Consider the following 23,090-nt stretch of genomic DNA (forward strand, 5'->3'; position numbering starts at 1 on the left):
TTGCCAATTAATCAATTAACCAATTTGCTGGGGCTTTTTGTTGTCATTGTTGTTGTCTTTTTTTAAGGATTCACATTTCCCCTTTCATCATGACTAATTCCTTGAAAAATGATTTATGCCCAGTAGAGGAGGCACACATTCAGTAGCGATGACCAGCAGAGTCCTGCTGCAGCCAGCTGGCATTCCCAATGGTGTGAGAATGTTAATGGGAGAAGCGGCCTACAGCCGCACCCTCACTGGCCACTCGACCGTACTACCCCAACTGTTACGAACTGCTCAAAATTCTGTGCATAATTTTTCATAGTGCGCACATTCACACACTCACACACACACACACACACACACACACACACACACACACACACAATATATACTGTATATATACACAGAGACAAACACACACACACACACACACACAAATTAGCACCCACCCACAATACACACACACACACACACACACACACACCAGCATGACTTTCTGGATGGAAGAAAGACCCGAATTAGCTTGAGTAAAGCCTCCTGTGGCTCTCCTGAAGACCAGACAGCCCTCTTTCTTCACCTCGCTGACAATCTATTTTTTCAGCCAGTAATCAATAAGCCTCAACAGAAATAAATACACTGAAAATAAAGAAGGAAATGGAAACTTAAAGAACGCTTCTCCCTCCCTGGGTTTTCATGCTTTTTGTATCTTCAATTGAGATCTTCTCTTCGTGCTTATGGGGTTCCATGGGACACACAATTATGACCACATCCTTTGAATGCATGGGTGAACCCCTCAATACCTTCTGCAAAGCTAGTCTTCGTAATATATAGCAGACATATCTTATAAAAGCAAAACTCTTAGGCTGGAATTATGACATTAAAGCGCTAGGCTTAGGACTTGATTGGGACACCATCTGGCCCAACGTCTTCATAACATTTAAAAATCCTGCACATCAGCTTATACATTACAAATGTATACAGAAGTGGTATATATCGTCATATCACCATATGTACAGTATGTATAACCGTATATAAGCATATATATGTATGTGTGTGTGTGTGTGTGTGTGTGTGTGTGTATGTATATGTTTTATTATTATTTAGTTTTATTATTATTATTACTACTATTATTATTATTACTTTTATTGTATTTTCATTATTATTTTTAGTATAAAGATACCTAGATAACTCGAAAGGCTCTGGCTATGTGTACATAGTTTCTGTCATGAGATTTTGTCATATGATTTTGTCACGTCATGACTTTTCTTGATAAAAAGTTGATCACACACAAAAAAAGAAGGACATAGAAATGGCAGATGCATGAAAGAGAAGGAGGAAGGGAAAAAAGTATTTTGAAGTCTTGCTTCTGCCCTTCTGATTATTGTACAATATGATAGTATGATAAAATGATGAATATGTGTGTAGAGTTTCTTTTAGGCACGTCTGGCCTGTTAACATCGGCCCATGAACAACTGATGCAAAATAGCCATTTTGGCTAATTCTGGCGCATTTACATTTTTATGTTCATTAATGTGCACTGTCCATGTCTAAAAAAAAACCTTAAAATAAAAATAAATAAATAAATATGGAGGGCCTTTTGGCACCCGGTAAGGTACACAAAAGCATATCCAGTAAAACACATAAATAATGAAAGGCTTAAGCAGACTGGGGCCTTTCAGCTGAAGCGTGCGCGAGTCCTTCACAGCGATTTAAATGTCACTGGTGAGGGTCCGGGATTTAGCAGAGTGCTAAAAGTGTCCCTCAACATTTCACCAAGCAAGTGGAGGAAGACAAGGTCCAGATGCATTCCGCTGCCAGAGACACCTTTATCTCCTTGAGCTGCCCATTTGGATTGACTTAAGCACAGTGACCTTGCCCCCCTTCCTGCCATCACTGACTCCGTACACACAGACACACACACACACACACACACACACACACACACACACACACACCACCACTCCACTCACCACGCACACACACACACACACACACACACACACACACACACACACACACACACACACACACACTCACACACTCACTCACTCACACACACACTCACACCACCCAGACGTCGATAGGGGGGGAACAAGCAAGGTCTCTGATAAGGAAACTCCACATCGGGAGCCCTTGGTGACGGACAGTTTCCTGTCCTCCTCCTCGATAAGTCTTTGTGCCCTGTGCACTCAATAGGGGAATATGCTACATGGAAGGGTCAACAGTGATAGAACAGAGCAAACAAAAACATTCTTTGTGTTTCGAATTTAGATGACATTTTTTCCCCTCACTACGCACACTTATTGAATTTCCCGCACTGCAGAGCCTGGATGCCTTATCTGGCTCTGTTTATACCTGCAAATCACCTCTGAAGCCTTTGTTTGCAGGTGACCCTGCCTCACGTGACATTTAATTCCCCTGCACAAAAGTGTGGTCATGCTTGAAAGGATTACTCCACCATTGCTGCTCACTAAATGCAAATCTGCCTCTAAAAGACATTTAATGACATGCATCCACTCAACTGCATTCTGTCATTTGTTACCTAATTATTTTCTTACATCTTTCCAGAATATTGCTAGTAAAATTGTGATAAAAAAACACAACGGTAAAGATAATAATAACAATCATCAAAATAACGAATCTCAATAATAATAATCACCATCAACATCTATAAGCATCTATTTGAAATGGCAGTGCGTTAAAAATGTGCGTGTGTACCATCGCAAGATGAAACATTCCAAGCAGACCCTCAGAGAGTGAGATCCTCTTTTACAAACAATACGTCTTACTAAAGCAAACTCCCTGAGACACATTCATGTTTCAGAATTAATGGAAAAAAGGAATGGCTTGTACTGCGCTTGAGACAACATTAGTGTTGGAATGAATTAGAGACAAGTCTGTGCGAATGCTGTATTTGCAGTGCTTAATAAGTGTAAACTAAGAGAAGGATTTTCTGTACTTAATATTGCTCGCTTTCATTTCAGGTTGTCTTTTATTGCATAAATATTGGTTTACAACCGGTGAGATATACCAACGTGGCAAGTCTATCCTGACAACTTGATTAAAGTTAAAAGCTTCCTTTATAGATTAAATGTATTGCTTTGTCATAACAGCTGTCAACGAAGCGGACCGCGAAATGGAATACACAGACTGCAGGAGCTTACATTAAGAGAAAGTGTTCATTTATAACCACACTCCCATTCTATACTTTATCCACAGATACAAAGCAGATCTCTCCATTACAAAGAGGGGATGAGGTCCTCCATAGAGCTATGAGGGCCTATAGGGAGGATGTGAATGGTGGTGGGGGAAAAAAGCCCTCGCTCTGTAATCCTTGTGTCCATTGCTTACACACAGACGAGGTGAGAATGGATTTGGATTGTGCGCAGCTGACAGCGAGGGCTAGATTTACTGGTGAGCTTAGGTACCGAAATCAAACTGTCAGGCGGCCCTGCGCCCACCCCATTAGGTGGGCCGTGCGTTCATCACCGGGACATAAAGTCGAGGAGTTTTACAGTCGCATGTAAATACGCAGTAAAGTGCCGGCACAGCTCGCTCAGGCTGGAGGTAAATCCTACAGGGCCCATGGGAACGCTCCCACAGAGGGGGATTCTGCCCCGGCTGATGCCGCTCCGCGCTCTGCTCCGCATCTGGACTGACTCTGCTGGGGGTCACAGGGCCTTTCAAACTCCCTCACAATGAAAAATTGATCTCAGGCTTGCTCCGCTCATCCTCCTTAGGTTTATTTGAAGTTCCGCTCTTCTCGAGGCATATTAATTATCAAGCCGAGTGCAGCTAAAGCCTCCCTCCGAGGAGACAGGGACATGACATGACACTTCCCTAATGTGTGCGGAGGGGAAATGCAAAAAAGAGAATTGCCAATGCTTCCAAGAAATTCTTTATGAAACACAATGAATACTTCAGTGAGACGACACACACACAAGTTAATATGTGGCCTCACAAACGCATACGCATATGCATACCCACACGATAAATCATGGATGCAAATATTCTGTGAGGCAAATATTCATTGGGTTAATTCCAGCTGAATGCAAAATCCAGCTGGCGTAAATTATGCTAAATTCATCGCTGTCACCTAATTGTGAAGCATCTCGAAAAACTGCTAGATTCAAAAAGTGATAAGCAGCCTATACCCTAAACCCTCCTTCTATGCATATTTCCTTTCATAGTTATATAACTCACAGTTAAAAGTCGTGCACAAGAAGCCAGCAGTTCATTCACATGACCCTGGCAAACATTCATGTCACTAATAGGTGGGATTCTGAATATAAGAAAAACCTATCAGGAATCAGAATGTACAGTGGTCACCCGCCATTATTAAAACAACCAAAAATACTAAATGAGGGTGTAAAGTAACAGGCTCTTGTGTTAGATGTCCAGTTAACTGGACTCACGTGTGTCACTGAAACCAACTCAAATGTGTTAGATGGCCATGACTGCAGCAGCATCGGTGTTCTTTTCTGTATCTTTTCTTCTGTGTGTGGATATCATTGCCTGACACAACCACTTCCATTCTTTTTCTCTCTAAGGGACGGGGTCTGTCCAAGCGCCTGGACAAACATACAGCATCCTTTAACACAGTTTAATCTACATACAGCATCCTTTAACACAGTTTAATCTACATACAGCATCCTTTAACACAGTTTAATCTACATACAAGTACAAAAAAATCCTGCCGGCTTGGTGGGAGTCACTTTCTCGTACAAGCACATTCCTTCCAACACGTCCGTCATGGCCAGATTACTGAACAAGAGATAAGGTCGTTCTTGTTTCATGGATGATTTCCGTTTGGGCAGAATAGCACAAGAGAGGGATAAATCATATCTCTGCGCGCTTGTTCTGAGTGCCGCGTTTCATCAGTCATGTGAATCTCCCATGGCAGCACAGTGATAATTCACGATAGCCCTGTCATGGACCCCTATGATTCAGACATGCACAATGCAAAAAAAGAAGGACAACAAAAACAAACTGAGCGTAAACGTGGGTGACAGAGTGGACATTTATGACTGAGGACAAATGTAGAGCTCATTGCAGAATGCCAATCTGATGTTTCTCTCTCTCTCTTTCTCTTGTTCTCTCTCTCTCTCTGTCCTCTATCTCTCTCTCATTCTTTCTTTCTCTCCTAAAAACAGGGAGAAAGAGAGGCACAGTACAGTGCGGACCTTCAGGGAGGCTTTCCATCTGTGAGGAAAACAGAGTCAGACTTCTCTTGGAATGGTGCTGACTCTTACAACCTTTGTCTAAATGAATCTGGTCAGTTGTGTGTGTGAGAGAGACTGGCTATTTGTCAACTTAACTCAGGAACAGGTTCAGACGGTCTTGCCCACTGGCATCTGTTCCTCTCCCGGATAAAGGGGTTAGGTATTGCTGACCACAATCCCTGTGGTTTCTGCCTCAGAGACATGGCTCCTTAAGATTAAATAGCACTGTTTGATGAGATTTTCAGTGTCTGAGAAGTGCTGATTAAAAATACTTTACCATCAAAAACACATGGTGGAAAAATGCCTGTTTCTCGCAAGGGGCAGATCTGTTCTACACAACCACGATAGAGATTTAATCTGGAGGGCCTTTCATTTCCACAGTACATTTACACCTCCCCCCCTCAACAGGAGCTCAAATGCACTTGGCAAACAAACTGAACTCATGCAGAAACCACTGCTTTTAGTTTTCTGTCCACACGCCAAGGAGCTCCACAGCCCAAAACACACAGAGTTGTACGATGTTAAAATGATCCCTTGTCTACACTGGGGTGTCACAGACAATTAACTACATGTCCCATTGTTGTGTACTGCCATGTCGGAACCCTTTGGATGAAGTAGCTGTCTCATAGCTGGTATTTATACACAATAGATATCCAAATGTCTACACAAATAAACCACAGGCGCTAGTACACCCCTCCTTGGCTTTGAAGATAATGACACCTATTACCGCGACTTGGCAGGTGGAGGCTTGCATATGCATCCCACACTTTTTGTGATTGCATGTCCTAACCCTTGTTGTAACTTAACTCTTTCTGTCTGTTGGTACAGAGGTGGCCCACCCACCTCCAAAAGACCATATTTCACCATCCCCCAACGCCTCGCCCGTATGTCCTCCAAGTTTACATTCCCACAGCTTTCATGCCATATATAACGGAATTAAGTCAAGGGAGGGCAAACAGGTTAAGTAAATTGTAGTTTTTAAATCTCTGTTTGAGAAGACAAGCATATGGCAAGAGCCACAGCAGCCACGTAATCATCATGTAACCATGTAAGACTAGTTGCATTCACTGGATACCTCTCATCGTACTATACACTGGCGTAGTGTTACATGATGTACTGAAAATTATAAACATATTTTAGCCTTGGGGACTATTAGGCTGCTGTGCATTCTTCGCAGATCTTTCATCAGATTCTTATACAGGATAGGCTTCTGGGGGGACGGGGCTGTTTACATACTTCCTGGTTCCCTAAATTTTCACCGAAATGCAATGATTGCTCTGCATCCAGGGCAAAACAAAAATCTCCCCCACAGGAATTTCATTAAATGTTTCAATGCGTGTACAAAGTGTTTCAGTGTAACTGATCACAAAGCCATATCATCTACCACAGAATAAGAAGCAATTATCAAGGGCATTTTGCGAAGCACCAGTGGAAATGTGGTTTGTACTTGAAAAATTCAAGTCCTCAGGGGGGGTTTGGGTGGAAGGTAAATGGCTTGTGGATGGATAAGACATTGTTTTCAGAGAAACCCACACACATTCCGACCATTGATGGATGGGCAAAATGTTCATTCATTGAGTTGAGTGTGTTCACGTCAAATGAAACCAAAAACCTTGACTCTCTGCATGCCAAAGGAACTACTTTGAAAAAAAACATTCTCAGCCCAGACTCAGTCAAAGCCCAGAACTGTGGCCCCTTTCCAGGAGATTTTTTTCAGCTCCTGGGTGTTCTTGAGTCCACCCAAAATTACAATTCTGCAGGCAGAGCGGATATCAGCTTGAAAATCTGCCAACTGCCAAGAACCAATCAATTTTTAACAAAAACATTTCCATCATGTTAAAATCAACCCCAAAACACAGAATTCCGCAACACTGCAAAACACCAGCAACAGAAAATGACACATAATAAAGACGAAAGATTTATTCAACTATGATCTGCAGTTTAGCTGTAATCAATGTTTGGCACACAAGTGTGTGATTAAATCTACTTTGTAGACAACAGAAACGAGAAGAGAGCAGAAGTAGTAATGATTGTCATTATGCACACAAAACCAGATCAGTGGTTTAGATGGGGGGGGCATTGAGACGATTTTGTATCTATACTGGTAATTGCAACCACACATACTAATCAAAAGAAAAGAGTCAAATTTAAAGGGACAAAAACAGCTACAATAATGGCAACCACATCATGTCACACACAAACACACACACATGCACACACACACACACACACATAAATTACAGCTTTGATTTTCCGTAAGGAATGTTATAAAAGCTAAGAAATGCTTGTCAACACAAAACATTTTGGCAAGAGGCCAATTTCAGAATTTGAAGGATACAGGTGCGAGACAATTGAGCAATCTGCATTTCAAAAGCATACTTTCTGCCACCATCAGCATTTGTCAGATGAATGATTAGAATATTTAATCAGAATAACTCTTTTTTTTCCCTTACGTGTACTGAAGATGCATATTTACAACGTCAAGACATCCCTCCATGAGCTTTCACTGAGGCAACATTTATCATCACTTTGGACACACATACTTTGCCTTTGCTAATTTAATGACAACTTACCTTGTGAAATTTGAATAAGGGCCAGAGCTACGAGTAGCCAATGAACGAGTGGACACCTCCACGGAGCTAAGGCCATTTTGTTCCGTCGGTGGGGACACTCTCCAGATGCTAAATGATGACCACCAGTCAGCGATACTCGAACGAAAAAGCTCCAGGCCAAATGAATGTCAACGATCTGTGGTTCTTAGAGATTCCTCACCAATCATCTTCTTATCTGGAATAGAAAGGTGTGAGAGAGAGAGAAAAAGGGGCATCAGTTTCTGCTTTCAGATACGGCAAACGGCAACGCCATTTCATTTTTGTTCTGTAATGAACAGTGAAGTTTTTTCTTTTTAATGAAGAGTAAATAATGTGCACATGGTCAGAGAACTCACATGCTCTGCTGCTCACAGCAGAGAGTGCTGATAATGAGCGGAAAACCATATCAACTGGATCAGAGAATGAGACATGTTTTGTCTATGGAACATAAAAGCAAACAAGTTGTGATTGTTTTGGCCAATGTGGTGAATTGCAATCTCTCTCTCGCAGGACAAAAGGAGAAAAGCTCAAACAAAAATAATCTCATAGGCTCTCTATATTTTTCCTTGGCTCGACTGCAGGATGTTACATGCAGTTACAAAGGGGATATTGTAAATAAGTAATCATCTGTACCTAGGACTGCATAGTTAATGCATATCACTTCCTTATTTAAACATTTGCATTGAAGGATTTACAGATTCTTACCACCTTCTACAGCAGAGCGCTGTCTCTTAGGCAACGACTTCTCACTACACAACACTCCACATTTTTCTCTCTCTTTGTGTGTGTGTGTGTGTGTGTGTGTGTGTGTGTGTGTGTGTGTGTGTGTGTGTGTGTGTGTGTGTGTGTGTGTGTGTGTGTGTGTGTGTGTGTGCGTGCGCATGTGTGAGTGCCTTTTGTCTGGTTTCCTTATCTCAGGGGGGACCACAAACAACCCAGACTGCTTTGTCTGCATTTGTCTGCAAAGGTTCCCATTTGGGATTGAGGAGAAGACAGGGCTCGTTATGACACGAGTCCCAAAAAAGACTGAAATACTGAGAGATGGATGGCACGTCACATTCACTCTCCCACTCACAGCTATATGGACGCCAAGTGGCATAGATCAACGCACAGTCACAAGCACACCTTCATATAAGACAGAAACATTGCCTAGACTTGGGCCTGGACACACACACACACACACACACACAGAGAGAGAGAGAGAGAGACAGAGAGAGAGAGAGAGAGAGAATGAGGGAATCAAATCATTTTTTCTCCAATCCAAAAAGCCGGCCTCATTCTACCCCATCCTTGCCACTACTCCCCCCTTCTGACTCCTCTGCATAATGTGCAAATCATAGGTAGGCTATGGACTTGGGATCATCTGAATTGCCCACTGAATTTCACACTTTGAAGTGTAACACACAAAAGCCTCCCCTGCTCCTCCTCTGAAGAGCCCCTCGTCAACTATCCTGATTATTTTATAATGAACCTAAATATGAGCGCCGCCGCTCTCTCTCTCTCTCTCTTGCTCTCTCACTCTCTTCAGATCGGCCTCAAAGCTCCACTAATGTAAAAAAAAAGATATTTTTGGTGAATCAAAAGGGGAGGAAAAAAAAGTTTTAGAACAAAAAAATTGAGAGCCTTCACATTAGCATACAGAGGTGTAATTTGCTACCTATTATGTATTCAGTCCTTAAGTGGTGGGAAGCAGGAGACTCTTTCTTTTCCTGGGGTGTTTAAAAGAGGCTCGCAGGTCACCGCTGAAGAGCAAAGGCACGGCCCTCAGCCGCACGTACAGTAGTGCCTGAGATGCGGGCTGAGGCTCTACCCTGGAACCACTCGCTATTGCTGGAGAGCGGATTACGGATCACAAGCCGCGAATTGGCCTTTGAAACATGGCGCACCCAATCAGATCACCACAACGGTGGCCATAATTAAATCATGTCCACTTCACACAGGCTGCCAGTGAGGCAAGCTGACTACCAAAGGCAGGGTTCGAGGTTCACCATCTCCATGAGGTGCGCGGAGCTCCTTCTCGTGGAGCGCAGCAGCACGCAGAGCAGCCGTGAGCGAGGAGCCAGCCCATCATCGCCGCTGCCGTCCTCGGACTGGGCTTCGCGGAGCTTCAGTAATCGCTGGTGACGGACGGGAAGTGCGGGGGCTTGCTGAGAGGGCTGAGACGCTGATCCTGGCAGACACTCATACTCACGGGGTGAGTGGGTGGGTGGGTGCGGCCTTCAGTAGTGCGGGATGCAAGTTGGGGGTTGGGGCTGGCGGGGGTAGTGGTGGTGGGGGTGTTGGTCTCGAGGCCCGGACAGGCCAACCAGCTCGCTGCCTTACCCCTCATTAGAGCGCTCAAACCGTCACCCCGCTGAGGGGACACACTCTCTTTATGCCTTTAAGCTTAAGCGCAGGAGCCAACTATTATCATCCCCCTAAACACCGTTTTGTTTGGCAGATTTTAGACTGGATTTGGTCCGACTTGAAATAAAAGGATTAGCCGATTAGCATTAAGAAGCTTTCTCTCCATTCCTGATGGATGCATCATAATTTTTTGCGTCTGGACTGTGGGGATGGTAGCCACAGGGAGGGGGTTGCACTTTCTCAAGCATGAAATGGTTTGCAAGAGTAAGTTGTTCAACTAAAGAAATGTATAATACAATGCCTCAAAACAGGAGAATGTTGTTACTTTTAAGTTTTAAAAGATGGAGTTAAAGAGATTCATGACATTGGTATCATGACCACAAGCACAAAATCCTATCCTGGATTGGGTACAAGTTTCACTTCTGAGAAGTTACATAAAAAACCTCTTTTGATGAATTGAAGCACTCACCAGTTGGTCTTTTTGCAAAACTAGAAACACCTCCCACTCAAGAAAAAAAGAATAATGAAGGAAATTGTGGGCAGGAGAGACTAATTGCAACTTCATTTCAGAAAGCACATTATTTCAGCTCTAAAGTCTGATCTTTCACTTGTGCGCTGGATTGGTTTTGTACTCCACCTTTCATACGCACAGCATTCAGCTCGGCATGGCACTTTGAGCATTCAAGCAATGTCATCAATCAGTAACAAAACCATGCTCATAATTATACCTTCAGACATCAGGTGCATTGCGGTTGGATGTCAAGCGTGACTAAAAGTCACATTCACTGAACGCTCTTTATAATTACAGCCATGCATGAGAATCTGTCTTTTTTCCTCGCGTCTGTTTGCACTTTCTTGTCACCCCCGATTCGGGCGTTTGTCAGAAAGGAGGGAATAATGACCTACTCTACATCTGTTTTTCTTCTGCTCCCTCAGACAACAAGAGCCCAGGAAGACAGAGTTGTCATCAGTACAGGGGATGGAAACAATTACATCACTGGGTTAATTTTTCAAGTTATCTAAAGGGATGATAGAGAGAAAAAATAGCCTAGCTTGTAAATGGAAAGGATGCAATTAAAATATAATTAAAATAAATGGCTGGAAAGAGATAGCCAGCATGCTTCAGCATGATATATGTGGCTGTTTGTGACGGCTGAGTCTGAATGAATGTGAGCCTCCCTCAAAGCCTGTGGCTGCACCTCTCAAGCTGGGGAGGCGACCCTGCGAAAGAATGGCAGAGAAAGAAGGAGTCCAACTTTCTAAGACGAGAGGAACTGAATTAATGGCAGAGAAGAGAAGGGAGAGAAGAATGGGACAGGGCAGAAAGAAAGGGGCGGGAGGGTCACTATGGGAGATTGACAGCTTGTGAGTGTCGCTTGACCTCTCGGGGGTTCGCCTCCAAGTATTCTCAATGGGCTTAGAGCAGGACAAAATAAAGAGCAAGAATGTTAATTTATTTTCAATTGTCAGTTCGTAGAAGGGGGGGTGGGGGTGGGGGGGGGGGAGTAACGAATGCATACATACATGCATATCAAATGAGTGGGGAACAAAACTAGATGTAAAGCAGTGTCCGAGTGGTGCCGACACACACACTCTCACACACATCTGAGATGAAGACGTGGGCTTGCATTTTCCCTGAGTGTGCCGCCGCTTAGACCACCAATTCTGCCTGACTCAAACTTCAACATCTGTGAAACTACACCAACCCCCCCGTCCTGCTAAACCTGCCCCCGCCCTGCTAAACCCCCGACACACACCCAACACAGACTTATTTTACATTGAAGTAAGACAAGTAACACAGAGCTCCCTTGCATCTGGAAGGCTGTGGTATTAGGCATTAGCATTTTAAAAAGGAGGAGGATGTTGTATGGACAGACTGTAAAAAAAGGGGCTGATTAGCTGCGAGACAAAAGGCCGAGGGGGAGGGGGGCGGGGTTGGGGCGAGCCATAGAGAAGATCTCCTTGGATACACCCCACATTCTCATTTGAAGCCTCCCGGAGCCATTGTGCCTCTGTCGTGACAATTCCTGACAAGGCCACTGCAGGCTCTGCTGTCCTCTCAAGGATCTCATGTCATTTTCTTGGCTTTGGCGGTGTTGCAGAAAACTTGTCAAAAGCCACCACGAGAGCGAGTAAATGCCACAATCAGGTGAAGGTTTTTTTTTGTGTGTGTGTTTGCACTTTGCAAAGAGAACTTGTCTTGACTTTGCAGGTTGAGGCTCAGGGAGGGCAGGAGAAGGTAATGGGAGGCAGCCAGGCTTCTCCGCAGTGCTGTTAAGTTTCAACGCCCTCCACAAACAGGAAACTATTAGGGCGAGCTAATGACCCAGTCTCAAATGTCATGTGGGGCCGGGGAAACAACTCAGACGACTATGTTTTAATTTGCATTATTGCTCAGTGGAAAGGCCTATCGCTGCATTATAGATTCTACTGACAACTGACACAGCTCCCATCTGAACTAATAGGGCCTTAGCCGTCCCCATCATTGCAATCACCATTGCCTTTGCCTCATTACCTGGAGAGGTAACTCTGTTGACTGTCTGCTCTAATGACAATGGATGGAGTGAGGTGCCGAGGAAAAATCCCCAAGAAAACACCCCAACACACACACAAACACACACACAAACACACCATCTCTTTGAACACGGCCAACAGCGCTGATTTGTAAAGGTTACGCGACCCTAATGAGAACTTAATATATTCTATAAAATTACCCTCATGCTTTACTGGGATATGGCCGAACTGAAAATTATTTAAATGTCACGTTCATTTCTCGACCAAAGATACTCCTCCTAGGTGTGATAAGGGTCCCATCTCTCTCAGGCAGGGGTAGTCTAATTTGCAATCGGAGCTTTTCAGAGGTTCCATTTGTATTCTCCCGCAAACTGCCAAGCTCCTCCTGCGCCCTCTCCACTTCCCCTCGGCTCATTCACTCACACCACCCCGTCTTCCGCGGCTTACACTTGCTCGCACTCAATCACAATTTACAAGAGAAACTGTGGTTGGCTTGACAACCTCACTTATATTTACCACAGACAGGATAAGCAGTAATGCTCGTGATCATTCACTCAGCAAGGGGGGGTGTCCTCTGAGGACACACTAAGAGCATGGATCAACTGTTCAGACTCTCCGCTGGCCAGTGTTTATTTGCACACCAACACCGCTATGTTCTTTATGACACCTGCGCACCTCGCTTGGGCAATATTGCTGTGGCAAAGCAGTGCCTCTATCCTTTTGAAGGGCTAATTCAAATGTAAACTTGATGTGCGTTTGCTGTGGAGGGAGAAATACACCTTGGTGAAAAGCGATTTAAATTACAGTCGGCCATTCATGTACCGCACTGGGAAATAGCAACAGAGAGAGAGAGAGAGAGCATACAGACATACACAGAGGCAGTAGACCCACATTTGCCTCAGTAACAAAGTGAAGCAAGGCGCTGAAAACAATCTAGTCTAGGGCTGATGAGTAGGAGAACCACACTGCTGCTCTAAATGAATAGCTACAGGTTTGCATCTGCTTTCAGTCGTGGCGCAACCGTCTCAGAATAACGACTCTTGGAGGATCAGCAAGGCAGTCGAACCAGTTTCCCACGTTGGCCCAGTATTTATAACTCTGTGGTTTTCATTGAGCAAAAGAGCCCTTTTCAACTTGACGAAAGTGGGGGAATCGCACATGCACATTTTCACTGGGAGCGTTGTGAGAGGTATGCAAGTGTACCTCCTGCACGAGAGGCTGCAAATAATGTTTCCTTTAAATGCAGGGAAGACAAGTAAGGCCCAGGGATAGCTTCAGTCTTGACACAACAAATGTGAGGGAAAAGAGAAGGAAAGCAGCAGTGGCGGCGGCAGCCGCACCACACCGCCAGGACTGTGCCTCTCATGGCTTCAAATAAAGCGCTTCCAAGAAAGAATGTTGGACCATTTTCACAGCTTTTCTCTGCGACCAGGCCTTGCTTAATCTCTGGCTAGCCTGCCAGTGGCTGAGACACTGACTTCCTTATTTTATTTTCAACCCCCAATCCCCAATCCTTTGCTCCAGTTTTTTTTTTCTATCCTCTAGTACATCATTCCTGCGGGTGTTTGTGTAGTGTCCCTTAGTTACTGGGAAAGAGGCACAGCAGCACAGAGTTAAAAGCTTGCCCTGTCCCACTCATAAGAACAAGGCCATCAATAATTCACTGTCATCGGGAAGCATTATCTAACAGCCCGATTAAATTTTTAGCATGTTGAGTGACACACACACACACACATGAAAAAGTGCACTGTAAGAGGACACTCTGGGTGGCAACAGAGCCTGTGACAGATGTGACCATGCCGAAGTGAGGAAATCTTCCCCGTCAACAATTTATGACAAGTCAATCCTTCAGATGTCTACTGAAGGAGATTGTACAGATATAAATGCCAACACAAAGTATATATATATACATAATATTCAAATGATACATAATTAGTAAAACTGACTGTCATGTATCTACCACTAAAGTGTATTTTTCTGGTGTATTGCATAATGAACATTTTCCTCATAATATTTTGAATATAGGGAGCAAATGCCTCAAATATTTTTATGTCCCTAAAATGTCAAAGAGGCTTAAGAAGTTGGGAGCTAAAAGCACCAATGCTTCTTCATAGGGAAGAGAGCCATTTTGCACCGAGTCTGGCCAAGGAGCGAGAGAAGTCCATCTAAGCCAAGATCAATTAGATCCAATTCCAGTGTAATTAAAACGTCCTAGCAGAGGTCTTTGAACTCAACTGCACAGCACTACTAACAGAAATTAAAGCCAGCTACCTCAGTAAGACCAACAGAAAGCTGTTGACCACTGCATTAGAGCTCAGCTAACCCCACATATGGCAAAAGCATTTCTGTCTGTCTTAGTATCTTCTATCTTAGTGGCATTTGGCACACGGCATTCTGACCTCAACAACATTTTATCAGTAAAGTCTTTCACTTGACTAAATCACCTGAGGACATTTACACGTCTACATTTCTATACAGGCACATCTTTTTTTTTTCTTGCCAAGTCCTGAGTGACTGTGCTCTAACTGTGCTCTAACTGTGCTCAAATGGAGCTCTTCTATATTCACAGTCTAACAGTAAAATGAAACAATCTGATATTTCTTCAAGCAATGAATTAATGGTATCTGTCACCGTGTTATTTCCATCATGTCTCATAATGATCAATGATTTCACATGATTGCCCCAAGCTGAAGCCTCATCTCTGTTTACTACCCACACTAGAGGATAGAACATGTATATAATTGGAGTTTCTCTCAGAAAAACAACAACTTCTCGTCCTGTTTTTTATTACCTTAACTATTAGCGAAATAATGACTCAATCCCATGAGTGTGTTTGATACTTAACCATGCTCATCAGAAGAGAAGCCGCTTATGACTTTCCTAATTAAAACACGCCGCAATCAGCAATCACAATCCCTCTTCCAAAACAGTATTCAAGATATAATTTGCCTGGGTGATCAACAGCGGGCTCTCCCTTAACAAGTTTAAACAGTGACGGCGACAGTCTCTGCTTCTTCAGGAGGCCTTTTGAAATGGAACAAATCAGCGCCAATCAAGGGTGAGTGGGTGATTTAGAGGGTCTGGTTTTAGTTCTCGTGTTGCGTTTTCAGTGCTACTTTCAGTCTGCCCGCCGACATTTTCCATCGGAATCTTGTATTGGACACCCAAATTATAAATAGGCTCTCATCACTAGCACACCTGCACTTAGTGTGTGTAGGAGAGACGCCTGGCTTTTCCAACCATGCTGAGACAATGAGCTGGTCGTGCTGGCTCAAAACCATATCTAACAAATACAGTAAGCCTGAAATGAAAGACCAGTAATCAAGACCATTTCAAAGCCCAGATGAATAGAAACTGTGCTTAATGAGACTGTATAGATTCATTAAAATGGAAAGTGCTATATTAAAACATCACAAAAGTTGTACTTAAAAGTGCATTAATACTTTGAAATAGTCTGTCAAAGATAATTACTGGCATACAAATCTATGAAGTTCTCAGTGACGATTCTTTGACACTTATCTCCAAGGGAATTTTTGTCATTGCATGATAAACGTTCAGACCCAAGTCTTTGCAGCCTACACTTATCAACAAAAATAATATAACAGTTATAATGAGTATGAAAACGCCACAGTAAACTAAAAGCACACTGAAATTCTCAGATACTGCAAATAAGTCAATAAACAACTACGGTTCCATACAATGAGGAAGTGCTACAGCTGCAAGGTACGTTGGCACACCTACAATCACAACACAGGTAATGTTGCTGCACAAACATTCTTTACGTTTGTGTTGAAATAAGTCTGACATGAACAGTCTGGACACATCTGTCTTTTCTGATCGTTTTTGCGGGCAAACAATAGTATTTCTACCAGTCGGTTCTCGTGTGAAAGTGGGTCTTAAGGAGAGGCCTTTCATCCACGTCAGTTCGGCTTGCAGAATTCAGCACTGCCATGTAACAACACAGACATTACATGAAGGGCTGCCAATCCAGGGGCCAAGGACCATTCAAGGACCCTCTGACAATATCACATCACACAGAGCGTATAAAAAAGGCATACATCACACAGGAGAGAGCTGTACTGACGATCAATGGTCCTGAGGGAGTCTGACTGTGTCTTTAAACTACCTGATATCTATCACAACCCCATCCACTCCTGACACTTTATACACTGGGCAGAGACAGTCATTGCGCTATAGTGGTCCTCCTGCAGAAACGGCCACCGGTTATCTTGGGTGCCTTTTTTATCCTTAAGGATAAACCGGTCAAAGCTAATGGGCGACATAGCGGGAGACCTGGCATTTTCTGAGATACCTAAAAGGAAGTTGTCATAACACGCTTCAGTTCACTTTTTTTTCTATCCAATGAAATCTTCCCATTATAGGCCTACATAGAAATAAGCTATCAATTCTTTGAAAATTACAGTCTACATCCTCAGCTAACCAATGATTTTGTGTCTTCGGGTGCTGTGGCAAGAGGGTAATAGCCATAGTTAACCATTCAATATGCTTGAGTCAATATCATTGCTCTATTTCTGAAGTGCTGTCCAGAAAGCTTATAGCACAGAGAAGCAAAATCTCATACGATAAAGATTGCAATAGAGGTGCAAACCCCATTGAGTTACATTATTTTGTTTTCAGGTTCTATAGGTGTACATCACCTTAAAATATAACGCTATCTTACAAGTGCTTTCCATCAAATCACCAATAGAGAAAATCACGACTGCACCATCCAACATTATTTTTTGCCACTGGGGGGGCTGCAGTGTATATTTCTCAGATTTCAAAGCGATGCGTCGGTAACACTAACCTGTGTGTTGTGTGCGACCCAACCCCTTCACCCCTTGCTCTTGTGTGCGCGTTTAAAACCGCCAAGGCTAAGGTGTATTATCACTCTACCCTCCGAAGACCTCAGCAATGTCCTCTCTCGCTAATGGCGGCCATTTGTTGCAGGGGAGAAGCCCAGAGGGCAGTCAAGACATCTCACAGGTCAATGCTAATCCCCTGATATATGGAGCCGAAGGACCCTGGCCCATTCATCACACCCCTGGTTGGCGGCTCATACAGTGAGCTTTGCAGGAGCCGAGAGGGTTAAACGTAAACCTGAAAAGACCTCTTAACTATCCATCACCCAAAATCAGCATCTGCACCAGCAGGGGTATTTAAAAGACACAGAGCGGGGCTGTTTTCTAAAAAAGCAGCACGGACAAGGACAAACCTGGCCCTCGGGACAGACCCATGACCCACTTCACCAGTCATCAGATCATTCCCTGGTATAGACCATATGTGGCGTGATGTGTTGGTCTACTGTAAATAACAGTAAAGGAATACTCTAGCTAATGGTCCATGCAAGGCTGGACTGCAAACTCTGTCTGTTCACACACAGTCAACGAGAAGAACTAATGGTGGCTTTAATATGTTGTCAGGGAAACGAAATATAAATTCACTAAGTTAGTGTGGCAGATCTAAAGAGGCTGGCAGGGATCATTTGATGAGTATACTTACTAGCACAGCATGATCGCATGGTGCAAACACAAATAAGTAGATAAACAATATAAACAAACACAAATATACAGACAGCACAAAAACACCAAGGCGCAGGCACGCACATACACACAAACACAGACAGACACACACACATAAACACACAAACACACACAAACACACACACACTTGGCTTGTTTAAAACGGTCTGTGCTTCCTACCAGACAAATACAGCCCACAACACTCAATCTTCTCAACCGACGCTTTCAACTAGCCAGCAGACAGGCCTATTTGTTTCAGCGTTGACTCTTCCCCGCAGCGTTATTCAACAGTGGTGGATAACTGCTGCCATGATTATCACTGCTTACACTTATCACCCCATCCAGGCTTGTTCCTCACACTGCAGTCTCATTCGCTCTGCCCCTCTCATCCTCACTTTCCTGCAGTTTCTCTCCCACTTTTGACATGGAACGTGTCAGGCAAACACAGAGAGACAGCTGTCAAACCAACCTGCTGTGATTGAGCCTAGCAGGTGACATTTTCTCTCGTTCTCACTCCCTATGTTTGTGTGTGTGTGTGTGTGTGTGTGTGTGTGTGTGTGTGTGTGTGTGTGTGTGTGTGTGTGTGTGTGTGTGTTGGTGCGTGTATGTGTGAGTGTGTAATAGACATCCTCACAATTCCTTCATAATTGTCTGACCCATAAAAAAAAAAACAATCCTACTTCATTACTTTCTCTCCTCTTACCATTCATATACCAGCAACCTCATTTGGAATGGAGAAAATTCTCGAACATGTTGACTGGCAATTAAGAATATTTATTTATTATTTATGTTGGTTGACAATTAAGAATGTTTATCATTGCAGTTATTGCTTCTGTTTACTTCTGATTGTGTTCGTGTGTGAGTGTAAAAGTGCACCCATGCTTGGCCTTGTAATTCTAATTTTAAAAGACCCAGAACAGTGAACACTATAATACAAAATATATTTCAGATTGGAGCTAAAAAAAATATGTTTATTTTTGTTGGACTCAAAATTTAAAATATCAATCAAAACCCTACCTTAATTGCCCTTCCAGGCCCTTGCCCTAACAATTGAAAATAACTGTTAATTTGACACAACGCAAACTTCTGTTTATTATTGCAATGCTAGACTGTTTTTCACGTGAAAAAAGTAAAACCCATACAATATTACTCTACCCGCGCAGGTCGATGGGCCTTCTTTTTTTCTACTTGGAGCAAGCCCACGCACAAGTGTAGATACAATGCGCCATCCAATAATTGTAGATGGTAATGAGGAATAAAACCTCGAGGGGAAAAATACCGACGCACAGGGCAATTGTAAAAGTGAGTTATCGATTGAATGAATATAATTGGGCACTGGTGGGCCTACTGTAGACTACTACAGAGTCTAGGCTACCCATCGGCCCGCAGTCCTTTACTTGTTTTCTCTACCTCACCCACTGTGGCGAAACTGGGGGATGGTAACTCAAGTTCTGTATTGAGATAGGGACACTTTGATATGTAAATTCGAACTTGGAAAAAAGGCGAAAATTCACACTCGCATAAATTCAAACCATTTGCAGGGAGTTGATGTGAGATGAGATGGCACTTCCTCTAAAGACGGCCAGAACAAATGGACCAAATCACAGCGCGCCTGGGGAACGGGGGAGGGGGAGAAGGCAAACCTAACAACGGAACATTTGTTCTGGAGAATTCCTTGCCTGACAGTTGCAACATTGGAATGAATGAATGAATGCGTCAATGGGTGAAGAGAGACTATACCTACAAGTTCGCGCTAATTAGCTCTACTGTAAGTGGCGCAAGGATAGTCAGTTAATTTTCAAGCGGGTGCATAAATCAATGTGAAACCTAAGTAGACCTGCTACAATGAATCGCAAAACTGCCTATGGGCCAATTCCCATGCACATGAGCAGGCTATGTTCTGCAGCGACTTAAATTAAGTTATAACGACTTACAATGTGTAGACTGGATAAATTATAAGGAATGGCGAGGGAATACTGGCTATGATTGCGACAAAGTGTTATAGTGTAATATTATCAAACTATATTTAGGCCTATATAACCCTAGGCCTATACTCTAATCTCTGACATATAGGCCGACTTGCCAGGCAATTTCGAGGCTGCATGTCTGAAACTGATAGGCTACACTCTTGAAATGACGAGTAGGCCTAGACCAAATCAATAAAAACAAACAAATGAAGATGTCCTTTGAATCGACCTTAGGCATTTTCACATAGCATCGTCATTTATTATTTCCTGTACGATTATCTGTTCATGTTTACAGACTTCGCTCAACTACATTGTGGTTGTAGAGCGACAATAGGCTAGGCCTACTCATAATCGGAAAATAAATCACTAGGGTCTAGACTTTCTATAGGCCTCTGCACCCCCCCTCGCTGTGTCTGTGTGTGTGTGTGTGTGTGGGGGGTTCAGATCAGTGTGTGTGTGTGCACGCGTTCGTGCGTGTGACTACAGCATACAGTTGACATACGCTTAGATATAGGTGAATTATACATGTGCAGTCTAATGATCTAATTTTAGGCTACCAGCTCAAATGGGTCTCGTCTGAATCTTAACATTTACAGACTCTGTAAAACCGTGCCTCGTTTAGTCTCGAGTTTCTTTGGTTTTCCAATAGTCTATTATAAAATAGGATACGGTTTTGGTAAAATTAAACGTGTCATAAATAGCCTAAACAACTTATGTATTAAACAAGAGAAAGTTAATTCAACGCGTAAAGGCGAACCTTTAGGCCTATCTTTCATGCATTACCTGTTCGGTAAAAACATATTCCGTGAAATAAATACACCACCACAATCCAGCTAAGATTAGAGAGAAGGCAGCAAAAATCCACATCTGGAGTTTTCGGGTTTAAGAAACGGCTCTTTTTTAGGAGGACCCCTGGTAGGCCTCTCAAACGGCTACCTCTATTATACTGGACCGAAACTACTCTACCTGGACAAAACCAAGCGAATTCACTTACGAGGGCTACCAGATCAGTGAGCGAGTCGATCGTATCCGACAACGACTGCCCATAACTTTAAGGCCGTGATATATACTTCTTATGGTAACCTGTAAATGGACAAACTTCCGTATACCTGCCTTCAACAAAGTACATTTTTAAACATAGAGAAGCTTCCCTGCCATGAGAGAACAGAAAGACTACCGTCCAGTTTGGAGTGAGGAAGTGAACACCTATCAGTGGAAGTGAAAACATTTCTGTAAGTGTAAGAAAGGAGCAAAGACAGAAAATAACCTACTTACAAAGTATTGGGTTGTTCCAGTGTGGCTTTTTGTTATATCTGACGCAGCCCGAGACGATGTGGGACAGCCAAAGCAGACCTGAAGCGGGCAGCCTTTCAGTGGTGGACCCCTGAAACGCGGCTCAGTAGGCAGCACAAAGACTTGAATGGTTCCGATGCATTCTACACTTCTTCAGGACAAATCTTGCTGTATCACGTAGCAGGTCTTTCTCCAAGTCCGTGCATTGCCGCAAATCGGACGAACTCCATCCCAGATGCCTCTTAAATCTAAATTATTAGTTCTCCTTGCGGCGCATCCCTCTCCCGGCACTTGAAAATACAACGTATTTGAAGAAACTCCACGACCCAGTGTTAGCGTGGTAAGACGAATGGACAGGAATAATTAAAGCTCGTGCTATGCAGCCGGAAAGGCTACTCAAAATTTAGAAGAGCGCATCTCATCTGTCGCCTTTGTCAATCCATTGTCATAGACTCCACAAATATCGAATGGTCAGACTTGGCAAAAATACCCGGAGAATCGGATAGTGCCAGGTCTGTAACTTGAAAGGACCCCTGCTCCATCCACTGCGCAGGCAGTGCGACTATTGGAGCAAACAAGGCAAAAAACACGGTGCGCCGGGTGCCTTCTCTGCAGCAGCTGGCTGTGGAGCTAGCCGAAAAAGACGGAGAGGAGGAGCCAGCAGGATCCGGAGTGGCTCCTCTCCCCGACATCATCTCCATAACAAAGCAGTGCTCTACAAAACAAAATTAATCACAGCACTAAGAGACCGAAATCCACAACGCATTTTCCGACCAATTGCACAATTCAGCAAAAATGCCCTGTAGATAATAATATAAATTTAGATTGTGTTGTAGTCCCATCTCACAGTCAATTTTAATGTCAGTGAAAATGGTTGAATGACTTTCATTTTTAGACAGTCATTGTGAAAATATTTCTAAGTACCTTCTTCACTTTGCCACCACTAAGAGTTTTTCAGTCATGTCTTCCTAGAAACAGTTATCCTGTTATCTGAGGTTATCTGAGGAATGCTTTACACCACACTGTTGTTGGATGGGAGACTTACTCTGGTGAGGATACCAAACTATCAGTTGGTTCCATCCCAAGTGTTCAGTGCCTGTTCTCTGAGACAGCAGCACCAATATTACCTTTCAGGTATACCAGAGAATAGAGCCTTGCTGCCTTATGAAACATTCAAGATCTAACGGTATCCAGCATTTGAGCATGACCAGAGGACCTCCTCAAAGAGAAGCCTCCGCTGCAAGCTCACCCTGTAGGAAATGTATGCAGTGTGGACATGGAATATTTTCTGCTGCACGACCCTTAAAGAAATACAAAAACAGCCACTTTTGAGATAGTTGTGGTCGGAGGGTTAATTTCCACACTTTTGTTTCTCAGAAGTCTGAGAAGCATACTGCCAGGTCAGTAGGTTCTGTTACACGTGGCTTCAATAATGAAAAAACAAGAGAGAGAGAGACTCCCATTGCACCAGGGAAATGCGAATTTGGGTCAAATCTACCAGGTGGAAAGTGAGAGGATTAGTTGGGAGCTCTCATGTTTTTGGAGGCATAATTTTACATAATAAAGAATAACGGCAAAAGAGAAAACAGATGTAACACAGGTAATCCGCTGGCACATATTCATATTTGGAGAAACAATGTTTATGTATGAAGC

The 23,090-nt window shown here is 43.3% G+C and overlaps 1 protein-coding gene across 1 annotated transcript in view; it reads right to left on the reverse strand.

Moving 5' to 3' along the window:
• The window catches only part of LOC125293354 (adhesion G protein-coupled receptor L2-like), a 78,832-nt gene extending 56,796 nt beyond the window's left edge, over nt 1-22,036 (reverse strand). The window contains 2 exon segments of the mRNA XM_048241224.1: nt 7,778-7,991; nt 21,420-22,036. Coding sequence (XP_048097181.1) covers nt 7,778-7,853 — 76 coding nt within the window. The 5' untranslated portion in view covers nt 7,854-7,991; nt 21,420-22,036.
• Nucleotides 22,037-23,090: the final 1,054 nt, after the last annotated feature.

Source organism: Alosa alosa, chromosome 1 (assembly GCF_017589495.1).
Source record: "Alosa alosa isolate M-15738 ecotype Scorff River chromosome 1, AALO_Geno_1.1, whole genome shotgun sequence".
Lineage (NCBI taxonomy): Eukaryota > Metazoa > Chordata > Actinopteri > Clupeiformes > Clupeidae > Alosa > Alosa alosa.